This window comes from Bactrocera oleae, chromosome 2 (assembly GCF_042242935.1).
Source record: "Bactrocera oleae isolate idBacOlea1 chromosome 2, idBacOlea1, whole genome shotgun sequence".
NCBI lineage: Eukaryota > Metazoa > Arthropoda > Insecta > Diptera > Tephritidae > Bactrocera > Bactrocera oleae.
Genome location: NC_091536.1, coordinates 93040392 through 93067273, shown reverse-complemented (window position 1 = coordinate 93067273; position 26882 = coordinate 93040392). Strand labels below are relative to the sequence as shown.

Sequence of the window (26882 nt, the reverse complement as noted above, 5' to 3'; positions counted from 1 at the left end):
TGTTATGCATGTTATAGTAGTTAATTTTCGACACAGAAAAAAATTTTTCTGGGCGTATTAACAGTCAGTTTCTGCGCTCTCCCAATACCAACCTGCTCAGTGTGCTATGAAACTCTTGTATCAAGTTTCTTTAATATATCCAAATTTTAACAACTTTTCACATATGGACAGACACATACTGCATATTCAAATGTGATTTCAAAGGTATTCAAATAGTCTTAAAGTACATATATATAATATATACTAGAAAAAAATTATGAAATTCGATATTATTTTATTTACGAAAATTAAAACCAGAAATTAAAAAGCTTTCTAAATATGCGATGTGTGTTTGTGTTCAAAAAATAACCGAATTTTACATTTTACTCTTACATGCAGCGTTATCTACTGATTAATTAAAAATATTAAAAAGTCCGTTTAACTAATGGTATCGATATAAGTTTTATTACGACAACGCTGGCTGGGCGATTAAATATGAGTAAAAATAAATGTATTAAAGCCTAAAAGATCTTTGGAGCAAGTTTAGCGAGTGTCATATATTTGTATATACGAATAGATATTCACAAAAGCTTTCATTTATCGAAATATATAAATAGTTTTTATTCTAGGTCTTCACATTGTACCGAGCTACCATTATAAACAGCAGAAACTTTCTTATCTATAAAATTTTGTTCAAATTATAGAAATATATGATCAAATAAACTTCTTTCCCAAAATTTTTTGCTTATCAAAATTTTCTAATAACATGAAAACTACAATTTCAGTTCGCTAATATCTTTACTCACCGAAAACTCTCATCGCGTTCATAGTTAAATAAATAAACACGTTTTCGCACTACTTTCGTAAACTGCGCAACGACAATAAACAAATCATTAACTTTTCTCTTAATTTTGTCACTTTTCGCATTTCATGTGCAAATACTCTTTCCAAAGCTCCCACACACACCGCGCCAATTGCAGCGAAAACCGCCCACGCACACACCTACACAGCAACGCACGACTTAACCACCCACTCGACTAAACACTCAACGCATCGTTGCACTTCCATCAATGCGCTAACTGCGTGTTCAAGCCGCCTTTTGCACATTTTAAACAGACGTTCGTTGTAATTTTTCCGCACTTTTAACGGTGTTCTTGCGCGGAAGTCGCCAAAGTGCGCGCAAACACACTTCATCGCTTAAGTGCAACAACAGCGGCAACAATCGAACAACATCAGCACAAAATCAACGAGACGAAAGCGTCTTCAAATGTGCAACACCGCGCGCCACTCACAACACAACCACCTACACACACACTCGCTTTGCTCTGCCTCCTCTCAACATTTTGTGCCGAGATTTGTTGTATTTTAACGCTGCTGCTTCATTGCAGCGCACACTCACCTGGACTCTCCACCTCGGTACTGCGATCTGGCGAATAACCCATTGATAGTCGCTCCGACGAACGCATACGCACATCAGTGTCTGATTCATTGCCGTTATACTGTATGCGCTGACCGTTGCTGGTGTCCAAGCCGTCGCTGGGCGGTGACGGTATGCCGGGATGAAAAGCGGTGGCATTGGTCATCGGTGGCGCGGGACTGTGCTGATTTGGTGTGACCACACCACCGCCACCGCTGCCGCCGCCGCCATCCACGCCATTGGACTGGCCCGGCGGCACATTGGTGTAGAGTAGACCCAATTCGCGTGCCTCGTTCTCCTCCTGCGCTTGTTGGCGACGCAACGCAACCTGCAGCGGAAGCGTGAAAAAGAAAAGCAGGTGAGTGTTGTTGCAATTATGAGTTGTTTAGACGTTTTAGTTTAGTCTAATAGAGTTTGAAAGATTTCTAAACTACAGACATATATTTATATACAAAGATTCACACCCATAGGCAGGGCACAGCACGACACGAGACAGCACAACACAGTTGCGAACAATTAAATGCTTAACAAAAAATTTGAAAAACAGTTTTTGAAGTTTAAAAATCTACATTTTATAGGAAAAATAGCTTAACTCAGTTTTCAGAGAAGACCATTGAGAACATTCTCTTTCATTAATTCTTTTCAATTTATTGAAATAATATGAGATATACTGTTTTCCCTTAGTCTAAAGCACTTTGAGCAAATAGTGACAGAGTTGAGTTTTACATTTATAAAATGCTATTCGATTTCAGAAATTTCGAAACAGCATACGTTGTTTTTTTTTGTGATCCGGCCGCTGCTTTGCTTGCAATTAGTGCAATATTTCTCATTAATTTTCAAATATTTCGAATGTTTGTTTTTTTAATCAATCAATCTTTTTTATTTCATTACACAAATTTTCCTGAATTGTCTGCTTTTATTGCACTCCGCTGCCGCTGAGTGCGAATTTTATTGCTACTATGAGTTTTTTGTTGTTGTATGTTTTTTTTTTGTTTTTGTTTTTAGTTTTGTTGTTAGATTTCATTTACTTGATAGCAGTTTCTAAAGTATTGTAACGCATCGTTCCGTGCTGTTAGTTGTGAATCGACCTTAATGCGTACCTGTGCGGCCATAACGCGTTGTCGCTCCGCAATCAAAGTGCATTTCGCACACACACAATCACGCCAACGGCAATAACGCTTGTGTCCTTTGAGGGCGCTAACCTGCAAAATGATATAGAAATTTTTTATGAGTGATTTTTTGATAGAGATACATGTGTTAACAATTTTATTTTTTTTTATGTAATTGACATTTAAATAGCAGTTGAACTTAATTTATGGCCACTGGTAGAAAGAAAATGTAATCTTAATATATTTATTAATTGTAGCACAATATAATTTTTTTAACTACATTTTCACATTATTTTTGGACTAGTCTAACTTTAAAATCCCTATAGTCGTTAGTTTTAAGGAATATAAATATTATAAAATTGCAAATGTCCAAAAAAAAATGTATCGTTCGTATAGTACATGGTATGTACTAAGGGACACACCTAATGTGTAATCAGAAAAACAAAACTAGATGTTTCATATTTATCGATATATTACATAATTCAAAATATCATACCAAAATTTTAAATCGATATCTAAAACAGTTTTTGAACTACAGCCTTCTTAAGTGTAGCGGCTCAGTTAAATGTGCTCTATCAGTTTATTTTTAAACGAGTTTTTCTCAAAACTACATTTATAAATTTGAGTGACTATTTGGATGCAAATGTTATGATCACTATCAAATATTTTCTGCATATATTTCTCTATACAATGACCTACTAGTTATCTGGTCTTATCAAAAATTGAATTCTGGTACATCAAAAATACCAAAATGTTGTGGAAAATTCAATATATTTTTAAACGCAGCCATTTTCTCAATTTTTGATTTTATTTCATTTAGTTGAGAATTTGTTTTTTAGCTTTCATGCACGCAGAAGACCGGAATCACTGGAGGAGCTTGTTTAGCGCCGGCGGTGATCGCGTGTAACTCGAAAAATATTTAAATTTTTTGCTAAAAAACTTAGCTGTGTATTCAAAAATTTTAAAACAATTGATAGAGTCCATTTTTTTATTCCCGCCTTGTTTTAGGCTGTGATGTGATTTGATATCATATATAAGAATCGAGAAAAAATTATAAAAAAATGTTGTTCCATTTTCATACACAAAAACGTTAAAAACTTCTAGAAAAAGATTTATTATAATTGGGAGAAAATAAGCGATTTTACTAGTAAAACGGCATTATAGGCTATAAGATTCACATTTTAAAAGTATTTCATACACATCTATGTAAAGATATATTTAATTAAGTTCTAAAAGATATTTTTGTATATCGTACATAACATTTAAAGGTTAATGTAGATTTGAGTGCAGAGAGCCTTTTGTAATTAAACGCAAAATAAATAAAAGAAGTTAAAAAATGATAGTATTACATTTATTTAAGGTATTGAAATTTATATGTGCAACATTAATGTGTTTAAAAAAATAAGCTTCATGCGCAAATATCATAACTTTGATTTAAAAGTTTAATTTATAGAGAAGATATGTAGCCTAAAATCAATTTATAGCAATGAAATTTGGAACTAAATGCAAAAATATTGCTAAAAATACTTATTTCTATGCTAAAACAACTAAAATTTCCGTATTACTTTCCAAAGCGATTTTGAAAATATTTAACTACACTCTACATAATAAGAAAAACAGTCTCTAAGGTATCCAAAAATGGACGCATGCTTTTTCAAACATCAATATTTTAAATTGAAAAATGTTTGAATACAATATTCTAAAATATAATATTTTTACTGACAAAAATAAAAGAAAACACCCACCACGCCATGATTGCGACAACGCGCACATTTCGGTGTCCGCTGGTAGCGCTCAGAGGCGGCGCGTAGAAAGAAGGCGGGTGGCAAAGCGCCTAAAACTGGATGTTGTGACATTAAATTCTGCATATCCACGCCGGTGGGTAAACTCATGTTGCAGGCGACACTGAAGCAAAGTCAAATTGTTGGCAATGGAAATATGCACAGCAATTATTTAATTAAAATACAGCACTTTTCAAAAGTTTTTAATAAAACATATTCAAATGTATGTGTTGGAAGTAGTTAATAAATTTATAACTCTTTCTTTTTCATTCACTGGCAACACTGCAACATTTTTAATTCATTTTTATTGCAACAACACAATAGTTTTATCTATTTTATTTAACAAATAAACACATTTGTTTAGTTTTCTTTTGTTATAAAAACTGTCATGTAGCTTTTGTTGTTTTCTTTTTTTGCACGCACACAAACCACTGACTGCCTTTTACAATTACGGTTTGTTGCACATTGCCGCGCGTTGCCACCGTTTCGACGTTGTTACACGACGGATACTCAATTGAAACTGAATCAACTTTGCCAAGCACCGACGAAGCCCCCAGTCATTGAGTCCATCAACCAACCAACCAACCAACGCACCAAACAAGCATCAAGCAAGAAAGCGCTGCGCCTTCGCAGGCAACCAGTCAGTCCGCCATTCACACACAGTTACTTTTGGCTAAAGGCAAAAATAATTCAATATGCACATATACATGCATACATACATGCGATTGGAAAGCGTGTGAGTGAGTGAGCGAGCGAGTAAGCGAGCGTGTAAATGTGGCGTACGAGGGTTGAAATGGCAACCGCCTGCTCCTACCCTCGCGCTTGCGGCTGTCAACGGAGTTTCTTCTTGGCTGCTACATACTGTGCAACAACCACCGCAACTGTAACAGCAGCAACAACAATGAGTCGCAGCAGCAGCAGCAGCGGCAATCACCAACTTTGTGCAATGGCAACAGCAAAGCCGAAACGACAGCAATGCTTGGCAGTAGAGCTGGTGACGGAGACGGTGCTGGAGTAGTCTGCTGGCACAGCTGGCTGGCTGCCGGACGGACGGGCGTGTAATTAAAAAAGTTTCCAAATTCGAGTTTTTGGGCACTGTATACAAAGTTGCTCACTCAGTCGGTTGCACCTCTGTCGTCGACATGCTCACCTTATATTATAATCGCATTTGTACATATCTATGTATGTATGTGTGTCTCGCGCAATATATGTATATGTACATGATTACATATGTGCATAACCATTTACAATTCTGGGAGTATATAAATTAAAGAGCGTTCTTTGTTGTTGTCGTCTCTTATACTCGTCGACATTGGCGTTGCGATTTCTTTTATTGTAATGCGGGTACGCTACAGTCTGTCGACCAAGACTTTGATATTTTGGTAATATTGTACTAAAATTGAACTTTAGTATGGAAAGATAATAAATCAAATTCATTGCATAGCATGATAATACGGCACTTGGTATACGCTAGTGGAATATTCCTCCAGATTTATGTGCATGACTTCTTAAATGAAACTAAAATTGCCGATTACATTGGTTGGTTTACTGTCATTCTGTTTAAAGAGAAAAATAGGACTCGAAGTTCTAAAATTTATTTTTTTATTTGATATATGGTTAGTAAAACTGTTGAAAACTATGTTCTCAAAATGTGAAATGAAAATTGCGACTCGTTTTGTATTGTTTAAATGCTTTACCACGGCTTCTAAATCATTCTGCTGGTACCCTTTTGCTCCAGTTTTAACCTCTTTTTCAGAGAAGTGAAGAGATTTAACGCCTTTATAGGAGAGTCGCCAATAAACCATTGGACGAGCTGGACGGTGATTACGTTGAACCTTAGAAGTAAAATATTTTTGCGGCTTTGGAAGTTTTTATATACATTTATATATGATCGGTTTAGTCATGTCTGTGCATATGTATATACGTGAACTAGTCCCTCAGTTGTTGGGATTGATCAAAATCAAGTCACTATATGGATATAGTTTTTGGTTGACAAGATATCTTCACAAAACTTGGCATAGATTATTGTACATATGTTTTGAAGCACTAAAATAATTAAAATTAAATAAGGTGGAGAGTAAAAATTTTAAATGTTTATTAAAAAAAATCTTTCCATTTGCAAATATAATATAACCAAGATGGAACACAAACTACACAGATGTGGTATTAGGGATAAGAAATTTAAAAATTATTTTTAATTAGGATTTTCGAAATTACAAAATAAAAAAAATATTTAAATTTATGTAATATATGCATTGTGTCCAACCCCGTAATCGGTGAGACCCATAAATACTCTAATTTTCCCAATAAGTAGTTTTCTGAAACATTAAGTTCGTTAATGTGCCAAAGGTTTTACATGCTGGGCTGACTTACCCAAACTCTTCGACTCTACGGCGTGTTGGACAGATGGTCTTCTTTCATTATTTTGCCAACTGAACAATATTTTAGAACACCAAAGTGTACGTTAAGCAAACAAAATAATTTTTTCAAATCTTAAACTGTCCCAAACCATAAACTGCAACCAATACATTTACATTTATTTTCTATTTAAATAATAAATTCGTTTGTATACAACCTTAAAAATGTGTTTCAAACAATCAATAGAAATAAATCCAAATAAGCAAATATTATCAAAACAGGAAAATACTTTCAATTCAAAATTCTCTCAATATTCTTAGTTCAATAAATTAGGCAACGATTACAAAAAAAAAATTCTAAGTCATTCAAAATGTCTTTTATACCGAATATAGTTCTCTAACAAGTTTCTCATGTGTTTCTGTTACTTCTTGCTCCTCTCTGGGCATTATGTTTTTGTTCGATTTCCACGCTGCTTTCAACTTGAAAATGTACATACCAAGGGCTTGTTGCCCTCCCAACACCAACACTCAGTCAATTGATTGTTTAGCTGCCTGAAGAGAAAAGTAACAGCGACAACAGCAACATTTGCTGTCAGCAAACGAGTATTAGTAGTAGTAGTGGTAGAGGTAAAGCAGCAGCAGCAGCAGCAACAGCAGCAGTTGTAGTAGCCAACCAAAAGCTTTGCCAACGCTTTGGCCGTACTCTGACAGTACCCTCTCTCTCGGCAATGCAGAACTTGTGTTTCTGTTGCCGTTTTGTTGCTGGTTCGCATGGCGGCAGTCGCACTGATCAACACACACACACACATACAAATTGGCACACAAGTCAAGCAACCAATACCAAGCAACGTTTTGAAGGGGTACAACAATGCAAATGGCACAATATGTGACTGTTAAAATTTGTTGTTGCTCATGATAATGAGTATCGTGGGATGGCGGAGGAACCTACATTATATAATGGGCGGATTGTGGGCGCTCCGGTTTGTGAGTAGTTTACAGTGTGATGTGTACGTGCGCTTGTGTGTTTGTGTAAAATGAAAGAAAGTCGGTGCAATGGCGACTGTATTTCAAATTCTGAGGTATCCTGTGATTTATTTTATTTATATCAAAGTAAAGCTCGGAGGGTTGTTGAAGTGCATATACTTGTACATATGTACATACATATTTCTAACAAATATATAGTGCCATACATATTATTTATACATACATATGTGTTATTTTATTTGCTTTTTAAAACAAAAGCGAATATTTTATTCATATATTTCTTAGATATACATTTGGGTGGATAAAAAAACGATCTTTTTATTTGTACTCTGAAAAATAGATTCTTAGACACCTCTAAGAAAGTCTCTCCAACTATGAACTCTTAATTGTAACGGGAAGTTCCTCCGCAATACAGTTTTCAATTTCTTTCTTATTATCAGATAGAAAAATTCAAACCTCGCTTCCAATTACTCGAAAACATACTTCGTTTCATAGATTTTGTGTGAAATTGAATGCTCTACAAAAAAGTTTCTCATAATTTTTTCGTAAACCTAACCGTTTAAAAAATATAAACGGATATAGTTTGATTATATTTAGGCAAAGGCGAGAAAACTTCGTTACATACAACTCCTAATACACTATAAATTTTTTGGCAATCATTTAGAAGGTATAAGACTTGAAATATCTGGAACTTCAGTATTTTCCATAACAATTTGCAGAATATTTTCGTCTGAAGGGGTTCCCATAGTGCAGACTCTTTCATCAAGGTATTTATATTTTCTAATACTCTGAAGGTCGACCAAAAAACCTGTAGTCATAGCCTTATTCATCGCACAAATTTGATAATAATATTTTTTTTTTTGAACTTTTTGTCCAGTTTCATCAAAATCCATTTTTAATTAAATTCCGCATGTCATCCATGCTTTTTTGTTGAACTCATAATGTACATTCTAAGAATTTGTGACGCTTTTCCGACCCCATCCAAGGGCTGTTTTATCAGCGATCTAACCCTGTTTGGCTCCCAAGTTTTAGGTTTTTTTTTTACAGTTGTAGTGACATTCTGTAACACATATTATTTCTTATTATAAAATTATCAGAACTTCCCTAAAAAAATTTTTGCCCTTTCTTGTATAAAATATATACAAATATAATAGTGTATATCGTTATAGGGATATTAAAAAATTCCTTTTAAGGGAATTCATTATAATGAATGCGAAATATATGTATCTACAGAAAATTCAATGAATTTGCAGTGTTCCATTAATTAATTCAGTATAAAGTGAACTTCGTTGTACAAAAGTTCTTAATTGAGAAGTTCGACTGTAGAGTAGACGAGTACTAACTGGAAGATGGCCATTTATTTATACCCTTGCAACATGTTACTACAGAGTATAAAAGTTTTTTTACCTAACGGTTGATTGTGTCACCTAAAACTAATCGAGATATATATCGAACTATGCATAAATGTATAAATGATCACGATGACGAGACGAGTTGAAATCCGAGTGACTGTCTGTCCTTCCGTCTGTTTGTCCGTCCGTTCAAGCGATAACTTGAGTAAAAATTGAGATATCTTGGTGAAACTTGATACATATGTATGATCCGTGACACCAAAGGAGCATAAGATACAAAACTGTAATTTAATGCAGAGGATTACTGGGGAGGGAGGAAACTTTGGTTTGAAAATTTTTAAAAAGTGGCCGGGACCTCGCGCCCTAATAGGTTTAATGTACATATCTCCCAAATCAAATAAGCTAAACCAACGAAACATGCTCAGCATAAACTTTTTAAGCATCTCTTCGACAGTTTAAAATGGTTGAAATCGGATTATAACCATGCTAACTCCCCATATAACAGTTACGATGAAAACTACTAAAAGTTCGATAACTCAATAAACAAAAGCGTCAGAGATACTAAACCCAGATGACACAAACAAGCTTTACAAGAGCTTATTTCATAATTGGACAATTGGCGTAGCACTGCCCATATTTAGATGAAAACCCATGCTTCGGGATCTGCTCGACCAATTTCAACTAAATTTGATGCATAAAATTATTTTGACATTCTTATGTCAGTGCAAAAATGGACGAAATCGGATAACACGACTGCTTTCTATATAACGGAATTTTAAATTCCATCTGACTCTTTCACTTCCAGTATACAAATCAAACACCAATGAATGCATCGAGATTAAACTTTGTATGAATAGTGCCTTTAAGATGTGCTACACAATGACCAAAAATTGTCATTTCAACTATTCAAGCACCCAGATACCGTATATATGGACCCAAGTTCCTAGACCGAAAAAATACTTTCCTGCACTGTATAGCCGTATGTCAAATATGGTTAGAATCGGATCAGTTCGTCCCTTATCCTTCTCCCTTAGTGGTCATATAAAGTTTTGCCAACGACTGAGAGTAAGTCCCCGGCTTTACACACACCTATGTATATATTGTGAAATGAACTGTAATTTCTTCTATTCGGAAAAATACTATTCCACTTAAAAATATCTAATTTGTTACTTATCATCCTTTTCCTTGCGGAAAACTAAAAAATTCTAAAGTTGCATGTGAGTACTTCTTACTGAAGTGTACCTACAGTACATACAAATGTTTATATACATACATATATATGTATGGTTGTGTAAATTCCGTTGCTCATGTTTATAGCCCTTCACACAATATCCACTATTTGCAACAGTATTTGCAGCGTGTACCAACATGCTTGGGGATGAGGCGCTTTCTCAATTCTCCACTCTCATTTTCATTTGCATTGCTCAAAATTTTACGGCGCAGAATCGGCAACTGAGTACCCGTATATAACGAGAATCAAAATTTTCATTCTCTCATTAGTCAAAGGTTAGAAGAAAAGAAGAATTAAACCTAGAAAATTGTTAGTTTATATAGATTGAACGATAGCCTATAGAACAGCGCTGAAGCCTTTGAAAATAGTAAAACGTGAAAAAATAATAGTAAGATGAATTGGAAATGGAAGGGAATATAATAAAAAGTAAAGGAGAAATATGGTAACTTCTGGGCGATCTGAGGTCGGGAAGCTGCTACTATGATATAACAGCTTTGCAATGTTGGGCTTAGTATTTTTTCGCATTTTCTGAGAAAAATTACCGTAATAATATATCTATTTTTGCATCACCAGAAAGTGCAGATTTCTACGAAGAAAATGTTCACAGACTATTTAAAAAATTTGATATTTCGACTTTAGAATTTTCGATATTTAGTCGAAATTAGGTGAAAAAATATTAAATTTTAAACACAAAAAAAAAAAAACTTTACGTCAGTTGTACCAAAGTTAGAATACCTTTTTTAAATATGTATGACAACTACAATAATCCATACCAAATTTCGTGAAGATATCTTCCCAAATAAAAAACCAATCTATACAACAACTTGATTCTGATCGTTCAAACGAAGTTTGTAAGGCAGCTACGTGCACTAGTGTTCCAATATCGGCATTTCCAACAAATGAGCCGCTACTTGGGGAAAAAGGAGGATATCTCAAAAACTGAGTGATTAGTTTGCGTATATACAGACTGACGGACATGTCTAAAACGATTTAGCTGTTTATGCTGGTCATATATGTATATATTTTATGGGATCTCAATATCTACCAAATTTACGCTACGGCTGTCAGATATAACCAAGTTATAACTAAAATTCAAATTTTGATTCGTTATGAGTAGTTTTTATTTTGTAACGTTTTTTTATTCTGCTGTAAACATATTAAGGGTGACATTTTTGGTGTTGATATGTATACATATATAGTCTCTCTGTAGCATTTTTAAAGTAAAGACTTACAGTTATTTAGAAAATTAGCTCATTAAATCTCTTTAAATGAAGATACTTAGCAATCTTCTTGTAATAAACATTTCTCGCACACACATCTTTCATAGTATGCCCATCTACCATCACGAATTCAAATATCAAAACGATATGTGAGAACAGTTATTTTTAACTAAGAAATAAAAACCATTGTCAAACTCTAATATCCCATAAGAACTTACATACATATGTAATATATACTATGCACACATTCAATTCGATCTGCTAATGCATATCAACTAATTTATATTATTGTAACTGCATTGCAATGTTCACACACATATAGGTAACATATATGTGTAGATATGCATTTATATATATACTTATAGATCAACGAAACATTGGAGTATGTTTAAGATGGGGAGGGCAACCATTCAACCTATAAGAATGTTACAAAATAACAGCTAACAATAACACTTATGTGCAAGCGCTCATACATACCACTGCACATACATACATATCGCAATATAACAAAATCAAACCACAAAAATGTATAATATTAAGAATGCTGCTACAAAACACCATACCATCTGCCATGTCTGAGTATGTGTGCAATCACAAATACACTTGCAGGAAAGCAAACTCCGCCTCAGAGCGCAGAGAAAAGAAATAACGCAACATTTGCTACAAAACGGAAGAGAGCAAAAGAGAGATATAAGGAAATGCGCATGTGTTTCGAATAGAGGTGGAGCTAGCCTACTTGCATATGCATATGTAACACATGCATGCATACATACGTTCAACGGATATGTTGATACAAAATTTAATACAGATGCAAAACTAGAAGTTACAAAAACAACGCTAGTTACAAAAACAACGTAAAATAACTTTTTCAAGTGGGTTGAAAACGACCAAGTGAACATACAAGTATAGATATATGTATACATATGTATATTTATACATATATACCAACGGAAGGAAGTGAATAAAAAGGAAACAAGTTACAAGCAAGCGTTGTCGCTTAAAAAGGGCTTTATTATTATTTTTTTATTTCGAAATTTAGAATGTAGTGGTTTGGGTAATGTGTTGCTGAGGTTGTACGGCTTAGCGACGGCAAATCGAAAAGCTAAATTTGGAGTAGGGATATGCTTTAGGTTATCATATGTAGGTGTATTTATATAATTGTGTATGTAGATATGGATGTATACAATTATGAAATGAAACTTTATTTCGTTGCAGCTGCATAGAGATTTTGTTGGCGGCAGCAAGCAAGCAACTTTTTGATTCATGTGAAAAGTTTTAATAACGAATTGAAGAACAAAAATATAATAACATTTTTTTGCTTCCTTTGTGCTGTGAATATGTCTATATGTATATATTATATTGTAGTTAAATAATTATGTGCCACCTTTTTTATACCATTTTAAGGTACATACATATGTAAATATATGAAAAATATATAAATAAAAAAATATGTATGTATGTAAGAATAAATATCGAAAACAGGTCCTTTGAAAATATACACTTGTATAAATTTATTTTAACGATAACGCTGCTGCATTGTGTTGCCTCAAACTAGTCATAGCTACTGTCGCATTATTATGAATGACTTTAATGAATGCCACCTTGGTGGCATTTCCGAATGACAGCCACTTAAGGCACCACTCCATCGCTTCCAACATATACCACACGTCCCACACGCATCCACTCCACTTCACTGTAATGTATTGGATGCTAATGCACAGGCTTTCAGTGATCTTACAGTAGTACAAGTCATAAGTAGAAGTTTATATTTTATCATAGGTTTTGCATCGTTATAGTATTGTTTTTGGCCAAGAATCCACGCGAAGGCAACGAAGCAGAACGTCAGTAGGTGCATTAACGAAAATCGCCAAGGTCATAAAAACACGTCTAACCTTAACACAGCGGCTGCTACAGACAAAGTAAGAAATAAATACAGCTAAAAATGTTATCTTACTTCTGTAGGCATGTACATATATCAACAATACATCAAAAAAATATTTTTTTTGACAATTGGACTATTCAAAACCCGCGAAATTAAAAATTTAAAAATTCCCGTTGGTATCGGAACACACATCATGTATATAGTTGAATCAGATTCTACGGTGTATTTTAGATATTTTAGACTGCAAACTTATTTTCTCGAAAAAAATTGGTTTTGTGTAATATAATATAATTTAATATTGACCCCTATCATAAGGTACTGATTTATTTTAGCAATGGTCAGTAAAAAACAATTATATTGTCTATTATCTATGTAAAAAATGCCAAAAATAGAAGAGAAGAATGATTATTTGAACATCCTACATATATCTGATAATGTTAAAGATTTCGGTAATTGACTTATAAATGGAATGTGGTACCCAGCTCCAGTCCGCGAAATTACATATAGCTCTGTGGCTGTCTTCAGGTCTAAAGCGCATGTCTCTCAACACAAATAGCTCAGAGATTCGTAGCTTTTTCTGATAAAACAATGGAACACCATTTTCTTTTACTTTGTTACCGATCATAAATAAGGATTTCAACAAATCTGGTTGATCTGAGATGAAATCTCTCAAAGATTTCTAATTTAGGCATACACTATAGTGCAGCAGCTTTTGCCCGAACCTATGTAATCCGGTCTATGTAGAAATGTTCGAGCAGTCAGCTCAGCACGCAAAGTTTTAAACGGGTTGTTCGAAAAAAAACGGCATTTTCGAAATCGGCTACGATGGTGCTCGAAGACAATCGTACTTTCACGGTAACATTCTAATAATTTGCGAGTTTTTGTTAATATTGTACAATGTACTGCTAATTTTTTCGGTCAAAAATTTAGCCTTTTGCTTACATTCCGCTATTTTGCGAAAAATTGAAGTAATTGCATGTTTTAAGTACTATGAAATCATAGCCGTATATAGACGCCTTTTTGAAAAAGGTGCTTTCGAAGATTAGCCCAATAACCACCATTTTTGTATAAAAGTGTTAATAAACTCGGAAAAAGAGAAATTCGATTACTTTTCCCTAATCCTATCATCCAACATATTCAAGTATTTTTTTTGTTCTCTTTATAAATTCATGAAATTAATCTACTTAAATGTGACTTTCATTATTTTTTTCTTCGGCGATATTTATGCAATTGGCACCACTGTGCCAACTCATTGGTCTGCGACCACTTGAGTATGCGCATCATTGGGGCGTTAACTACGGTAGCCGCAGAATATGTAAATTAGTTTGGCAACATCGTTTCACTGGCAACAGTGGCTTGAGTGCTTCATTACCTGACTGACGCACTCGCCGACCATTAATGCTACGACGCACTTACACACATATTTACATACGCAGTCTTGACCAACTAGGCGCGCTTGACAGACGCGCGAACGTCCCTTGAGTTCGTCACATTATGCGAGGCGGTCCATTATGTGTGGTGCTCAATATACGAGTATTTCCGAAATGTTTACACAAATGTTAAGACAATAATAATCACAGTAGTGATAGCAATAACAATGGGATTTTGTGTGTGTGTTAACATATGGTTATGCGGCGCAATACAATATTACAAAGACAGTTCGAATCGCTGTAAGATCAACAAAAATTAATAACTAAGAAATTTATTAAATTTTGAGTAAAATGTTGAAATGCCTAAATGTTTGTTGGACGCTACTACTGTTACGGCTGATTGACCTACCGCGCTGTTGGTTATTTACATTGCTTTATTATTGCTGGTTTGTAAATATGTGCTTTTGTACATACATAGATATATACATATGTAGACATATTTTACTAGTCTATCTTATAGCTGTAGTGATGCTGTCGGTCAATTTCTTTTTGTTGCCTTTGAACTCGTTTCTATTTACCATACATACATACGCACACTTAAATATGTATGTATTATTTGTATGTGTATATATGTATATATGGTGGATATGGATAGGGGAGTGCGGTATAGCAGTATAGTCATAAATGTTGTGAAAATATACAAATATCAATTTGGCATTTCAAGTGCCAAGTCCAATGTCTACGCATGAATTGCAACAATGCCGCTAATAACAATAACACAAACAACCATCACGCGGACTTAAGACAATTAACCAAATGTGGAACTACTTTTTTAATCAGCCAATTTTAAAAGTTTGTTGACAAAATTTTTAAAATCTCGGCAAATATTTGCGTTATAATGACCGCGACACAGTAATTTAAGTACTTTTTTGGGAGCCATATATATATATATGTACATATAAATACATATATATACATAATAATATTTGTGGGACATTTTCAAAAAAAAGTTAAAAGAGGCGGCCAAAATATGAATTGATGTTTGTTGTTTTTTGGAAAACCTGAATAGGGTATACTAAGTTTGTTACGAAATTACTAACACCCAGAAGGAATCGTCGGAGACTCTATTAAATATACAAATACCATATATACATATGTAAATGATCACTGTGACGAGCTGAGTCGATTTAGCCACGTCCAACTGTCTGTATGTATATATACGCGATTCCTTAATTTTTGAGATATCGATCTAAATTTTTTCAGACGTGCTTTACTCGCCAAGAAAATGCTCATTTGTCAATATCGTACCACAATAGCATATATCTGCCATACAAACTGAAAGTTAAAAATTAAGTTCTTATATGGAAGACTTATCTATTTTACGAGATTTCTTCATCTGCTTCGAAATTAGACCTAGATTATTGCCCAAAGCAACGGTACAATCTCCGAAGAAATTGTTCATTTTGGTTTTCTGGATAATTCTAAATTTTTGCTACCTTTATTCATATCATACTACAAGTAGAGCAACACTTAGGCGGGTAAAGTTCGATAACGCTTATGATTTTTACCTAAGTGGAAGAGGTCTTTCCGTAATCAGAGAGAGAGAGAGAGAAAGATGTGCATTGAGCTATGAAGAGCAAATCGATGATGAGAATATCGCTGACGACATTGATCCTACTCTCGAAGTCGCTTGTGAGATTGAGGTAAATTATGATTTGACTGAACACGATTTTTCTGGTCCATTGACGAGCGCATATCATGTGGAAAATGTAAGACGCGTATATACGGCAGAAACCTAATTCGGCGAACCAACTTGGAAAAAACTCAAACGTCATTCATTTGAATTCTCGGAGATTGACGAAGCAGCTCACTCCTCTAGAGGAAAATATGGTTCGTAGTTATGGTACGGGCTTTAGTAACTTCAATTTTTCACAAATTTCGTATATTCTTTGGAATTTCAATTTTTATTCGGTAATGCCATCAAATCAATATTGAATTTCAATGATACTGTGAAAAAAATCTGGTCACATTGAGGAACGACACCTATTTTCTATTATTTATCACTTTTCTTCGTCAATTTGAATGATTTTTTCTCTTAAATATCGATACTTAATGTTAATGTGGATGGCATTACCGAATACAAATTGAAATCCGAAAAAAACTTTGCCATCGTAAAGATATACTTAATTTCCAATATTTTCCTCTTCAGCTGACAAAATTCCATTGGAACTTTTTAGATGTTCTTCGATGACGAAATCTCGACATGATCGTTTCTAACTCGTACAACTACACTTAACCAAAAAATATAATCTTAGTTACTACTCGACAACAAGTTGTTCGCTTTATCGGCTTTCTTTTTCTTTCTGGCTACCATACACTTCCTCAGAAAGGTCGGTTCAGCCGGGCCGGGCTGGCTATCATTAAACAATCAATTACTCGACACACTCTTCGGACACTAATATCGATATTGCATCTGATGGACAACAGTAGCATAGACAACACAGAGAAATTTGCCAAAGTTCGATCCCTGATGGATCTATTAAACAACAAATACAAGAGAGTTGGCATTTTTGTTACACATTTATCGACTGATGAAAAGATGAAATGATGATGATCAAACTGTGGTGCCTCTGTTCCAATTCGGGATTTCTTTTCCATGCCATTCCGCTGGTAAAGCGAGTTCCTACAATAAAACGTGAGATTCGGTTCGGCAGTGATTCTCTCTATGATCGAATCCATCGAAGATCTGGAGATTCATTCGACAACTTTTTTACGTCATATTATTTGGTGATTCGGTCAATCGGCCGAGAGGAGTAAACAATGTACTAGAAACAGAGAAAATTTTAAAAAACATTTCGTAGGATGCGGGACTGATTTTTATTTATTTTATAAATTATTAGTAAAACTATTGAATTATATATCCCCACAATTTTATATCAAAATTCCGTCTCGTTCTATTGTGATGAGCCGTTAAAGTGAGATGCTCTTCTTCAGGCGCTACAGGAAATATTTTATCAAACGCGTTTTTCTTAAAACGATATTTTTTAACTTACGTACACGCTATTTTACAAAGTTTTCAAACAAATGGTTTTGAAAATTGACAGCTACTTTCTTCATAGTATTGTATAAATATATGTAAAAAAAATTTCCTTTTTCCAAACATTAAAAGCAATGACAGAAAGTTATGCTTCTTTTTCAGAACACTGTAAAAAATTCAATTCTCTAATATTTGATAGCATTTACATTTATATAGAAGAGTGACATACATACATACTATATATACATAATAAAAATAAATTTCAATCTCGTTTGAATTCTAAAGAAAATTGTTACTTCCTGAATGTACGCAAAATGCTGAGTATGATTGTGAGCTGCAATATGGGGGTTGCTAATATCTTCGGAGTTTTTCCAAGAAATTCTTCAAACATTTTATGGTATATACTTAAATATACATATTTTTAAGCTCATTGAGAAAACACTTTCCTAACCCTATTTCCCCCTTAAAGTTACTGAAATATGCATTCTGGAATTTTCTTAAAAAAAGTAATTAAAGCGTATTCAATTGGTTTTGAACCGTATTAGAAATAAAAATCGAACTGAACTGTAGATAGATTTTGGAAATAAACAAGAAATGCATTAAAGCTTGGACTGCATTATTGTATAAGGGAGCATATTGAAACAGTATTATCACCAAAAATGTTAAATAATGAGACAAAAGTTTTCTTATAATATAATAGCATGATACAAATATGAACATTAAGATTAAGCTAACGATCCATCGATCGCCCAATCACTATCCCTAAAACCATACTACTGGTACGCGTGATCAATTTGGTCTCTTCAAAAATGATCATAATTGCTCTATACCTTCTGTTAGACGCCATTTACTGCCTCTAAGCAAGTAATTGAATAATAAAGGCATAACATAGTATATAGATAAAGAACGCCCAAAACAAAATTTCATATAAAATTCATAAGCCTTAGAGGGATAACCCAAACACATCTTCAAGTTAGTGTTTTATTTATAAATTTATCACTTCTTACCTAACCACCGGCGTTCTATCGCATCAAATACGCTATTAGATTTGATGAAATGAAGCAACAAATAACGCTTTGTATTTTAAAAATCCGTCGGAAGCGACACAACACATACTTGTATTCATATACAAGTATATAGGTATTCTATTTGCTTTCTCTTATGTTTTGTGCACAGCAATTGTTACCAGCTTGTGTTGGATGTGCTATTCCTGTTTGCAACTGTCAAATGCACTCAATGATACTTGATGGAAAAAAGTTAATTTAATTTCAAGTGCGAAGCAACAAAACCAATCAGAAGGCGACACGGTTTCAATATTGCTTTAGACCTCTGAAGGGAAACCCGCAACAGCAATAAGCATGCCATAACAACAATTAGAATTATTTGCCTTATAAAGTAATTTCATCGTATGTTTTACAATTTTTTTTCCTCACTTATGTTGTTGTAGGCGAAAATATATTTGAAAGCGCCAAGCGGATATTGTTTTATTTCCGTTACGCAACTAATCGGAAGCGTAGTGTCGTTTTTGTAGAGCCGAACGCCGCGAGTCGTTTGGATAACATACGAACTGCCACTTGGCCTCAAAAGTACGTGCCATAAGTAAGCGAGTGGGTCGCAGGGCTTTCGTAAATTTACAAGTAACGCCTGACACAGCTTTTAATTTTTGCTTGACTGCAATTTTATTTTGTCCTACGAATTTCTGATTTTTGTCTTTATCCACTTATTTGGCAATATGCGAGTATATCAACGGTTATCAGCAGCCTCCTCTTGCCTTGGCATACATCACAGCGACGCAACCATTTTCACTTCAATCTCGCAGGTTGCAAGTTCAACACAAGTTTCGTTTGTTGGTATCTTTACGCTTGTTGCCGTCTTTATACTATTGTATTAAGTTATTTATATTGTTGTTGTTTTTGTTGTTATTGTTGTGGTGTGTTGTGTCCAACGAGGCATGAAATTGTATTTAACTTTTTGTATACATTTGAGTCAGTTGTTGTTACTGCTGTAGTTGCTGGTTGCCAACCAACAGTCAAAGTTGAGAAGTCACAAAGTGAATAAAGAAGAAGCGGGAGAATTTGTGCAAAATAGTACAAAATTGCTTTTCTTTCAAGTTCTTCTTCTTACAACAGTTTGCATTGTTTTTGGATTTTGTCTTGTGTGTGGGTGTTGCCTGCAAAGTTATAAAGCTTTTACATACATTTGTAAATTGTCATTTGCAGAAGACGAAACAGTAAAGATGTGCAACTTTGAATTTCTCCGAACTAAGTACAACGTTTTTATAAGGATTTGAGATCTCCTCGATACGAGTATTTTTATACCCTGAACAGGATATATTAAGTTTGCCACGAAATTTGTAACATCCAAAAGTAAAGGCGGAGACGTGATGAGCCCAATTAATTTAGCTATGTCAGTCTCTCCGTCCGTCCGTCTGTATATACGCTAACTAGTCCCTCAGTTTTTAAGCTATCGATCTGAAATTTTGCACACGTCCTTTTCTCAAAGCATATAGCTGCCATATTAACTGAACGATCGGAGTAAAGTGCTTCCTTAGAAATTTTTTTTATTTGACGAGGTATCTTTATTAAATTATATCGGAATCAAATTCTTGTAAGGAACCTTTGTATTTGTGAAGGGTATTATAGCTTCGGTGCAACCGAAGTTAACGTTTTTTCTTGTTGTAAATGTTTTCAGTTTACTTGAACGATGTAAAATGATAAGCATATATATGTATATATGTACTCACTTATTTATGTATTGTAATCTTACCGAATTCTTTCAATTATTTAGTATATAGTTTATAACCGAAAACTGTTAGAAAGTCCAAGTAAAAAGCACATTGTGATGTTAACGAGAAAATTTAGTATTTTTTTTATGTCATTTGGAAAAAAATTAGGTAAGATCTTTCGGCTGCGATATTTTCTTTCAAGAAATCACTCCTTTTTATACTCTGGACAGGAAATATTAAATTTGCCAAGAAGTTTGCAACACTCAGTAGGAAACATCGGAGACCCTATAATATAAATATTTATGTATAAATAATCAGCACGACGAGCTGAGTCGATTAGATTAGATTAGATAACGATCTGCAATTTTGTACACGTCTTTATTTCTCTCCAAAAAGCTGCTCATTTGTCGAAACCAGTATAGAAACATTTTTTATTTGACGAGATTTCTCCATCTTCTTCAAAAAAAATAGTTTAGATCGGCTGTATATAGCTGCCTTACAAGCTGACGAAATCATGCTTGTAATGAATCTTTTGTATTTGTGAAGGTTATTATAGCCTCAGTCCAACCGAAGTTAACGTGTTTTTTTCTTTGGTCTAACTTTGTCTTTTCTTTACGTAGTGTCTTTTCATCTCTTTTCCTAGAACTTGATATATTTTTGGCAGGTCTTATGTATTTCTGTTGACACAATACTTTTGTTGACATCGCATTATTGAATAAAGGGTGTTTTTTGCCATGTGGTTTTCAAGAAAAAATAAAATCAATACAATTTAGTGTTATCGATAAGAAGAATTAAGCTTGATTTTGTTTTAAAAATAATTTCATGTAAGTGACCGCCGCAGCTGGCTTGAATATATTCCAGCCGAGACCACTTCGACCACTTTTGGTAGCAATCAGGGTCGTATGTCTGCAATAACGCGTCGAATATTCTCTTCCAATGCTTCAATTGTCTCGGGCTTATTTGCCTAGACAAAATACTTCACATAACCCCATACAAAATCGTTCAGTGGTGTTAAATCGCAAGATCTTGGAGACCAGGCCAGAAGCCCGCGACGCGAGATAATGCGCTCACCTCGTTTCACCAAGTTTTCTTTAATATTATAAATTGATTGTTTCGTAGGTTGTATGGCATGTAGCGCAATCTTGTTAGAACAATTGACGAGGTTTGTTCAGAAAGTATCGCAAATTTTGTAGTTCTTAAGAAAGTTTTTATTTATTCATGAATATCTATTCAGCGCTTTTCCCAATCCTCGTAGCAAAAAAGTGTTTTTTGGAGATCTTGTTCAGCTTCTCCTTCTATGCAGTTTTTATCTCCCCAATCGTAGCGTAGCGTGTGTTTTGTTTTTGGCAAAATATTCGAGCACAAGCAACGATGCGATGCAGAAGTTCCCATGGGGCAAAAGTCAATTTTTGTTCTTCCATAAATCCGGCGTTTCTGGCGGATTGTTTCGCGCAAATTACGCATAACTTGCAGGTAATATTCTTTATTGACCGTACGACCCTTTAGCAAGAACTCATGATGCACGACGCCCCTGCAGTCGAAGGAAACTGTGAGCAAAACCTTCACTTTTCATGGTTGCTGGAATTACCGACTCTACTGGGCGATTATGTCGACCGAATATTGGACGCAGCGCGCTATGCTTCGCGCGAACCGAACCATTATTTTGGTAATAAATTTGCACGATTTACAAACGTTGTTCCGGAATAATCTGGATCTGTTCATTATAAAATGGCAAACCAAACTGAGTATAAATCACGTAACAGCTATCAAAAGACCAACTCCGAAAACAGCCTCAATTAAAACCACACTAGCCACGTCTAAATAACCAATTATTGAATTTGAAACCCTCTTTTGTGCTTCCGAAGTATGAGTATATGAAAGATATTGAAAGTACAAGTTTCGAAATCAATAGAAACCATTTCCGTTACTTGGTTATCAAAATTAACATCGATAACAGTTTAAACTTGTAAATTCGATCGCATTTCCCAAAAACACATTCTAGAAAGCATAATATATATTACCAGTATCTTTCTCTAATTAATGTTAGGAAGCGACTCGAGAATCAATCTTACTCAAACACAACGATACATACAAGGTGCGTTCCAAACAAAGTAAACAGGACTTTTAAAAAAAGACAGAACAAATGGTTTTATCGGCAAAATCAATTAATTTTATTCAAAATAGTCTTCTTCTGCTTTAATACAGCTTTTTGCACGGTCCAAAAGCATGTCGAACGAGTGTTTTAGCTCGTTGCCCGGTATGGCCACCAGTATGCCGGTGCAAGCCTTTTCAATGGCACCCACGTCTGCATAACACTTTCCTTTCATCGGCAAATGCATTTTTCCCAAAAGGTAGAAGTCGCACGGTGCCATATAAGGTGAATACGGGGAGTGGTTGATTGTTAAAATGTGATTTTTGGTCAAATAATCGGCCACAAGCGTCGATCGATGAGACGGCACATTATCGTGCAACAAACGCCAACTTCCATCTTCGCGATATTCGGCCCGAACACGTTGAATAAGGTGGAACAAATTCTTTGTGGACAATACCCTTGGAATCATAAAAACAAATCAGCATTGTCTTCACTTTTGACTTCTCCAGGCGCGATTTTTTGGGTTTCGGCTCATTTCTCATTTATGTCCTCAAGACCATTTTGAAAACGTTGAAACCACTCGTGCACTCTGCTACGGGACAGGCAACCATCGCCATAAACTTGTTTCATCAATTGAAACGTTTTGGTAAAAGTTTTACCAATTTTAAAACCAAATTTCATGTTGGCTCTTTGTTCGAAGCTCATTTTCGCACCGATGACAAAAACATACTGACACTTAAAACGCAATAACTTCGCCTCAAATAGATGAAATGTCATGAAATTTTTACTGAAAGTCGATAAAGGATAGCAGATCCTAACGCACTAGTCGACATTTAGATGGCGCCATTAGAGTTTACTTTGTTACTTTTTTACTGTTTACTTTGGAACGCACCTTGTAATTCTGAAATCTCGATAATTTTAGTTCTCCAAACACATTACATACACATATATATAAATAATGTTCAGTGACAAAAAAAAAGAAGCCTGCTTGATACATATTTAGTTTCGGTGTTTCGGTTACTTTTCAACTCAACCTTAAATTGGGTGATTTAGTGTAGCCCTCTACCATTGCTTTCGCCTGAAATATTCAAGTAGTTTGAGAATTAGAAAACCAATGTGATGTTAAACTATATTTGCTGGTATAACAAGGTTTTTTGCTGTTGTAGTGAAAAGCGGAAAAGTTTTAGTGAGACTTATAGGAATATCCGATCTACACCAAAAATAATACAGTGTTAGAAGTTTCTTTAGGCTACATCAAATATTCTTATTGGCAATGGCAAAAAAAAAACTAAGTTTCTTACAAAATTTATTTTAAATTGTATGTTTTTTTTCGAAAAGTACAGTTTAAATTCTATTTAATTAGTTATTATACTAATATATATTGGCGTTTTGCAAGAACTTTTCCAGAAGAATAAAAAATATTAGTTACTTAAAACTATAAAAGCACTTACATTAGTCAAATCATACGAGAGACATACCATATATTATATATATACATATATACAAATAAATATAAAAGGATCATATGTACATATTTACAATAACGAATTCAATATTATCAGATGCATCCTGTACAATTTATTTAAGGTATTTGCTTTGTGCGAAAACAACAAAAGTCAGTGGAATTTCCCACGATCCTAATATACCATTAGAGGACCCAGATTGCTCTTCCCGCTATCACCGAATACAATATTACGCGCTTTCATATGTATGTATATTTACATACATATATGAATAAATGTATATTTGTATAAAATTATTTGTTGCACCGCCGCAGGTGGTTAGCGCGCCAAGTGGCGGAGCAAAATTTGATATTTATCTTGAAACCGCAGAGCATTCCAGAATATAATAGAACAAACAAAACCGCGAAAAACGCAAACAAACACACAAAAACCTACAGAATGCCGAATTTATTTCACAAGCACTTGTGTTGCCGAAAGGAGTGGGTTATTTCAAATTAGGCAATTGAAAGGGGTAATAAGTGGCTGCGTCAGCGGGGGTGGTGCAATAAAAGTATCACTTACATAACAACGAAGCAGCGACCTGGGCAATTGCATCTTATCATCTGATTTTTCTCTGATCTACATTGAAAAAAAAAAAAAAAAATAACGGCTACAATGGAAAATGTTGCAGTAGCGAAATGGAATTGTTACTTATAAATCTATGTAGTTACGCAAAAAATTATTTGCTTAAATAGAAAGATAGTGGAGAACTTGTTATAAATAAATGTACTATATGTATCCGTATAAGATAAAGCTGAATATTATTAGTATTAGTAGTATTAAAAAAACGCAGCTAATTTTTTGTTTGTTTCAGATAAGGCAATCAGCCGGAATTGCGGAGAAAGTGCGAGCCCATTTTTCGAGGCAAGGGTATTCAGAACGCTGTAAACTCAGAAAGCAACATGTAGTATGTCTAAAATAAACCTTCCTAACTTGTTTTTATGTTAATTTCGCAAATGGCATCATTAGATATCCAATTTACTTTAGTTATATATTGAAGTAAATTTTATTTATCATAAAAGTGGCAACTCTTTCCAAAATATTCAAAATTCGCAGGAAACCTCTAGTGATTTCAAAAAATATTTCAAGAATATATCGTCAAAATCGGCCAGCATTGATTTTAAAATCCGTAGTATGTATAAGATACATATACATATGTACATATGTATATCCATAGATTAATATATGCATGTGTTTAAATTATATGGCATTGCCTCTACTTTAATTGTATGCTATTTTGTTATTATTTGCTCATATATGTATACATATATAAATACATAGTATCTACATATTTATAATCCATACACATGCGCACGAGGGGGTAAAACTTTCCTAATAAAAATCAAATAAATTTCACAGCTGGATTATATAATGAAATAATGAAATTAAAGAACAAAAAGTTAAAAACAGCAACAACAAACATCTGTTGTCGCCCCATTTCTGACATTACCTGAGGGCATATCACATCATATGGCTACGCTGCAATGCTACAGAGTTAAAATAAACAGACAATTGCATTTATATTTACATACAAACAAACATATGTGCATACATACAAATAATTGGGATTATAAATCATGAATATATATTTTTTAAGTACCCACCCTTTCGTAGAATACGCCATATTCGCACTACTTTTAATTCCCGCTCTCACTAATGAAATTATGAGAGGCCGAAACGGCAGCTTAATAGTTACTTTGCTGCTCAAATGTCATTTGAATGAAAAATGAATGTTTAAAAAAATTGTCTACAAAACTAATAACAGTATCGTGACAGTGAAGGGCGCGAAATGGGCGTTAACCGGTTGCATATTACTTTTGGCGTGCATGAGACCCCGGACGGATATGCGCACGCTAAAATACTTACGACGATTACATACAAACATACATGGAAATATAGAAGTTTACGGTGAAGTACCTACTCAGATATCGGAAACAGTATTTACCCTATAAATGGGCAAACAAAGCATTGATTAGCATCTCAACAACAACACAAGCAAGCCGAAAAGGTCAAAGGTGGTGAACATTGTATAAATTTCATGTTTATCCAAAAATTGCATAAGCGGCTATAGATGTGTGTATGTATGTATGTATATTATTAGTGTTGCATGGCATTTGAAACTCTTATCGAATTAACACCCTTATTACTTGCCATAAATAGTGTTATTACAATAACTTCTGCAATGGCATACTCATGCCTACAAAAGCATACCTTCATTGTGCCATCGAGCACTAGCTAGCCTCAAATAACACAAAGTATACAAATATTTTCGAGTGAAAAAAAAAACAAAAACTAATAAGCTACTCAATGAGAATTTGTGAAATTGCCACAAAGATGGTGTCAAATTGGTTTCCTGCGAGTTTGCCAATGATATATGGTAGTCAAACGCACACGCGCACATAGGTAGATGTGAGAATGTATGTGCGAATATAGGTATGTATGCATGTGTGTCTTGTATCAAATTTGTTTGTAACTTGTGCATTTAATCCGAAGCAGTTAGCAACAAAGTGTTTTTTGTGATTTCTTTCGCAATTTCGTCCACTACAAAAAACGTGTATATATAAATATATAGTACGTGCACATACATACATACACATATATAAGTATAAAGAGTGCTTTGAAATAGAACACTTCAATTTTTACCGTTTTGAATAAGGTGAAATGAATGCACATACGAACAGTGAAATATTGACATCTGCATATACATATATACATACATGTATATATATGTTTGAATGTATCGGTGTATTCACTTTTGTTGAACAAAAATCTTGTGAGTTGTGCGATATTGATTTTTGTGAAGTATATTGTAATCGATATAGTAGATATGAACATGTGTATGTA

The 26882-nt window shown here is 34.3% G+C and overlaps 1 protein-coding gene across 7 annotated transcripts in view; it reads right to left on the bottom strand.

Annotated features, from left to right (window-relative positions):
* Positions 1–26882, bottom strand: part of dmrt99B (doublesex-Mab related 99B) — a 40195-nt gene that overhangs the window by 3672 nt on the left and 9641 nt on the right. For 3 of the 7 annotated variants that reach the window (XM_070106017.1, XM_070106018.1, XM_070106019.1), the window contains 2 exons: positions 2425–2598; positions 1379–1724 (listed from right to left, as the gene is read on the bottom strand). In XM_070106017.1, the coding sequence (XP_069962118.1) occupies positions 1379–1724; positions 2425–2508 (430 nt within the window). In that variant the 5' untranslated portion in view covers positions 2509–2598. Of the gene's footprint in view, positions 1–1378; positions 1725–2424; positions 2599–4250; positions 4958–26882 lie in introns of those variants that run through there. The other 4 variants (XM_070106021.1, XM_070106020.1, XM_036356943.2 and 1 more) reach the window with 3 other exon arrangements.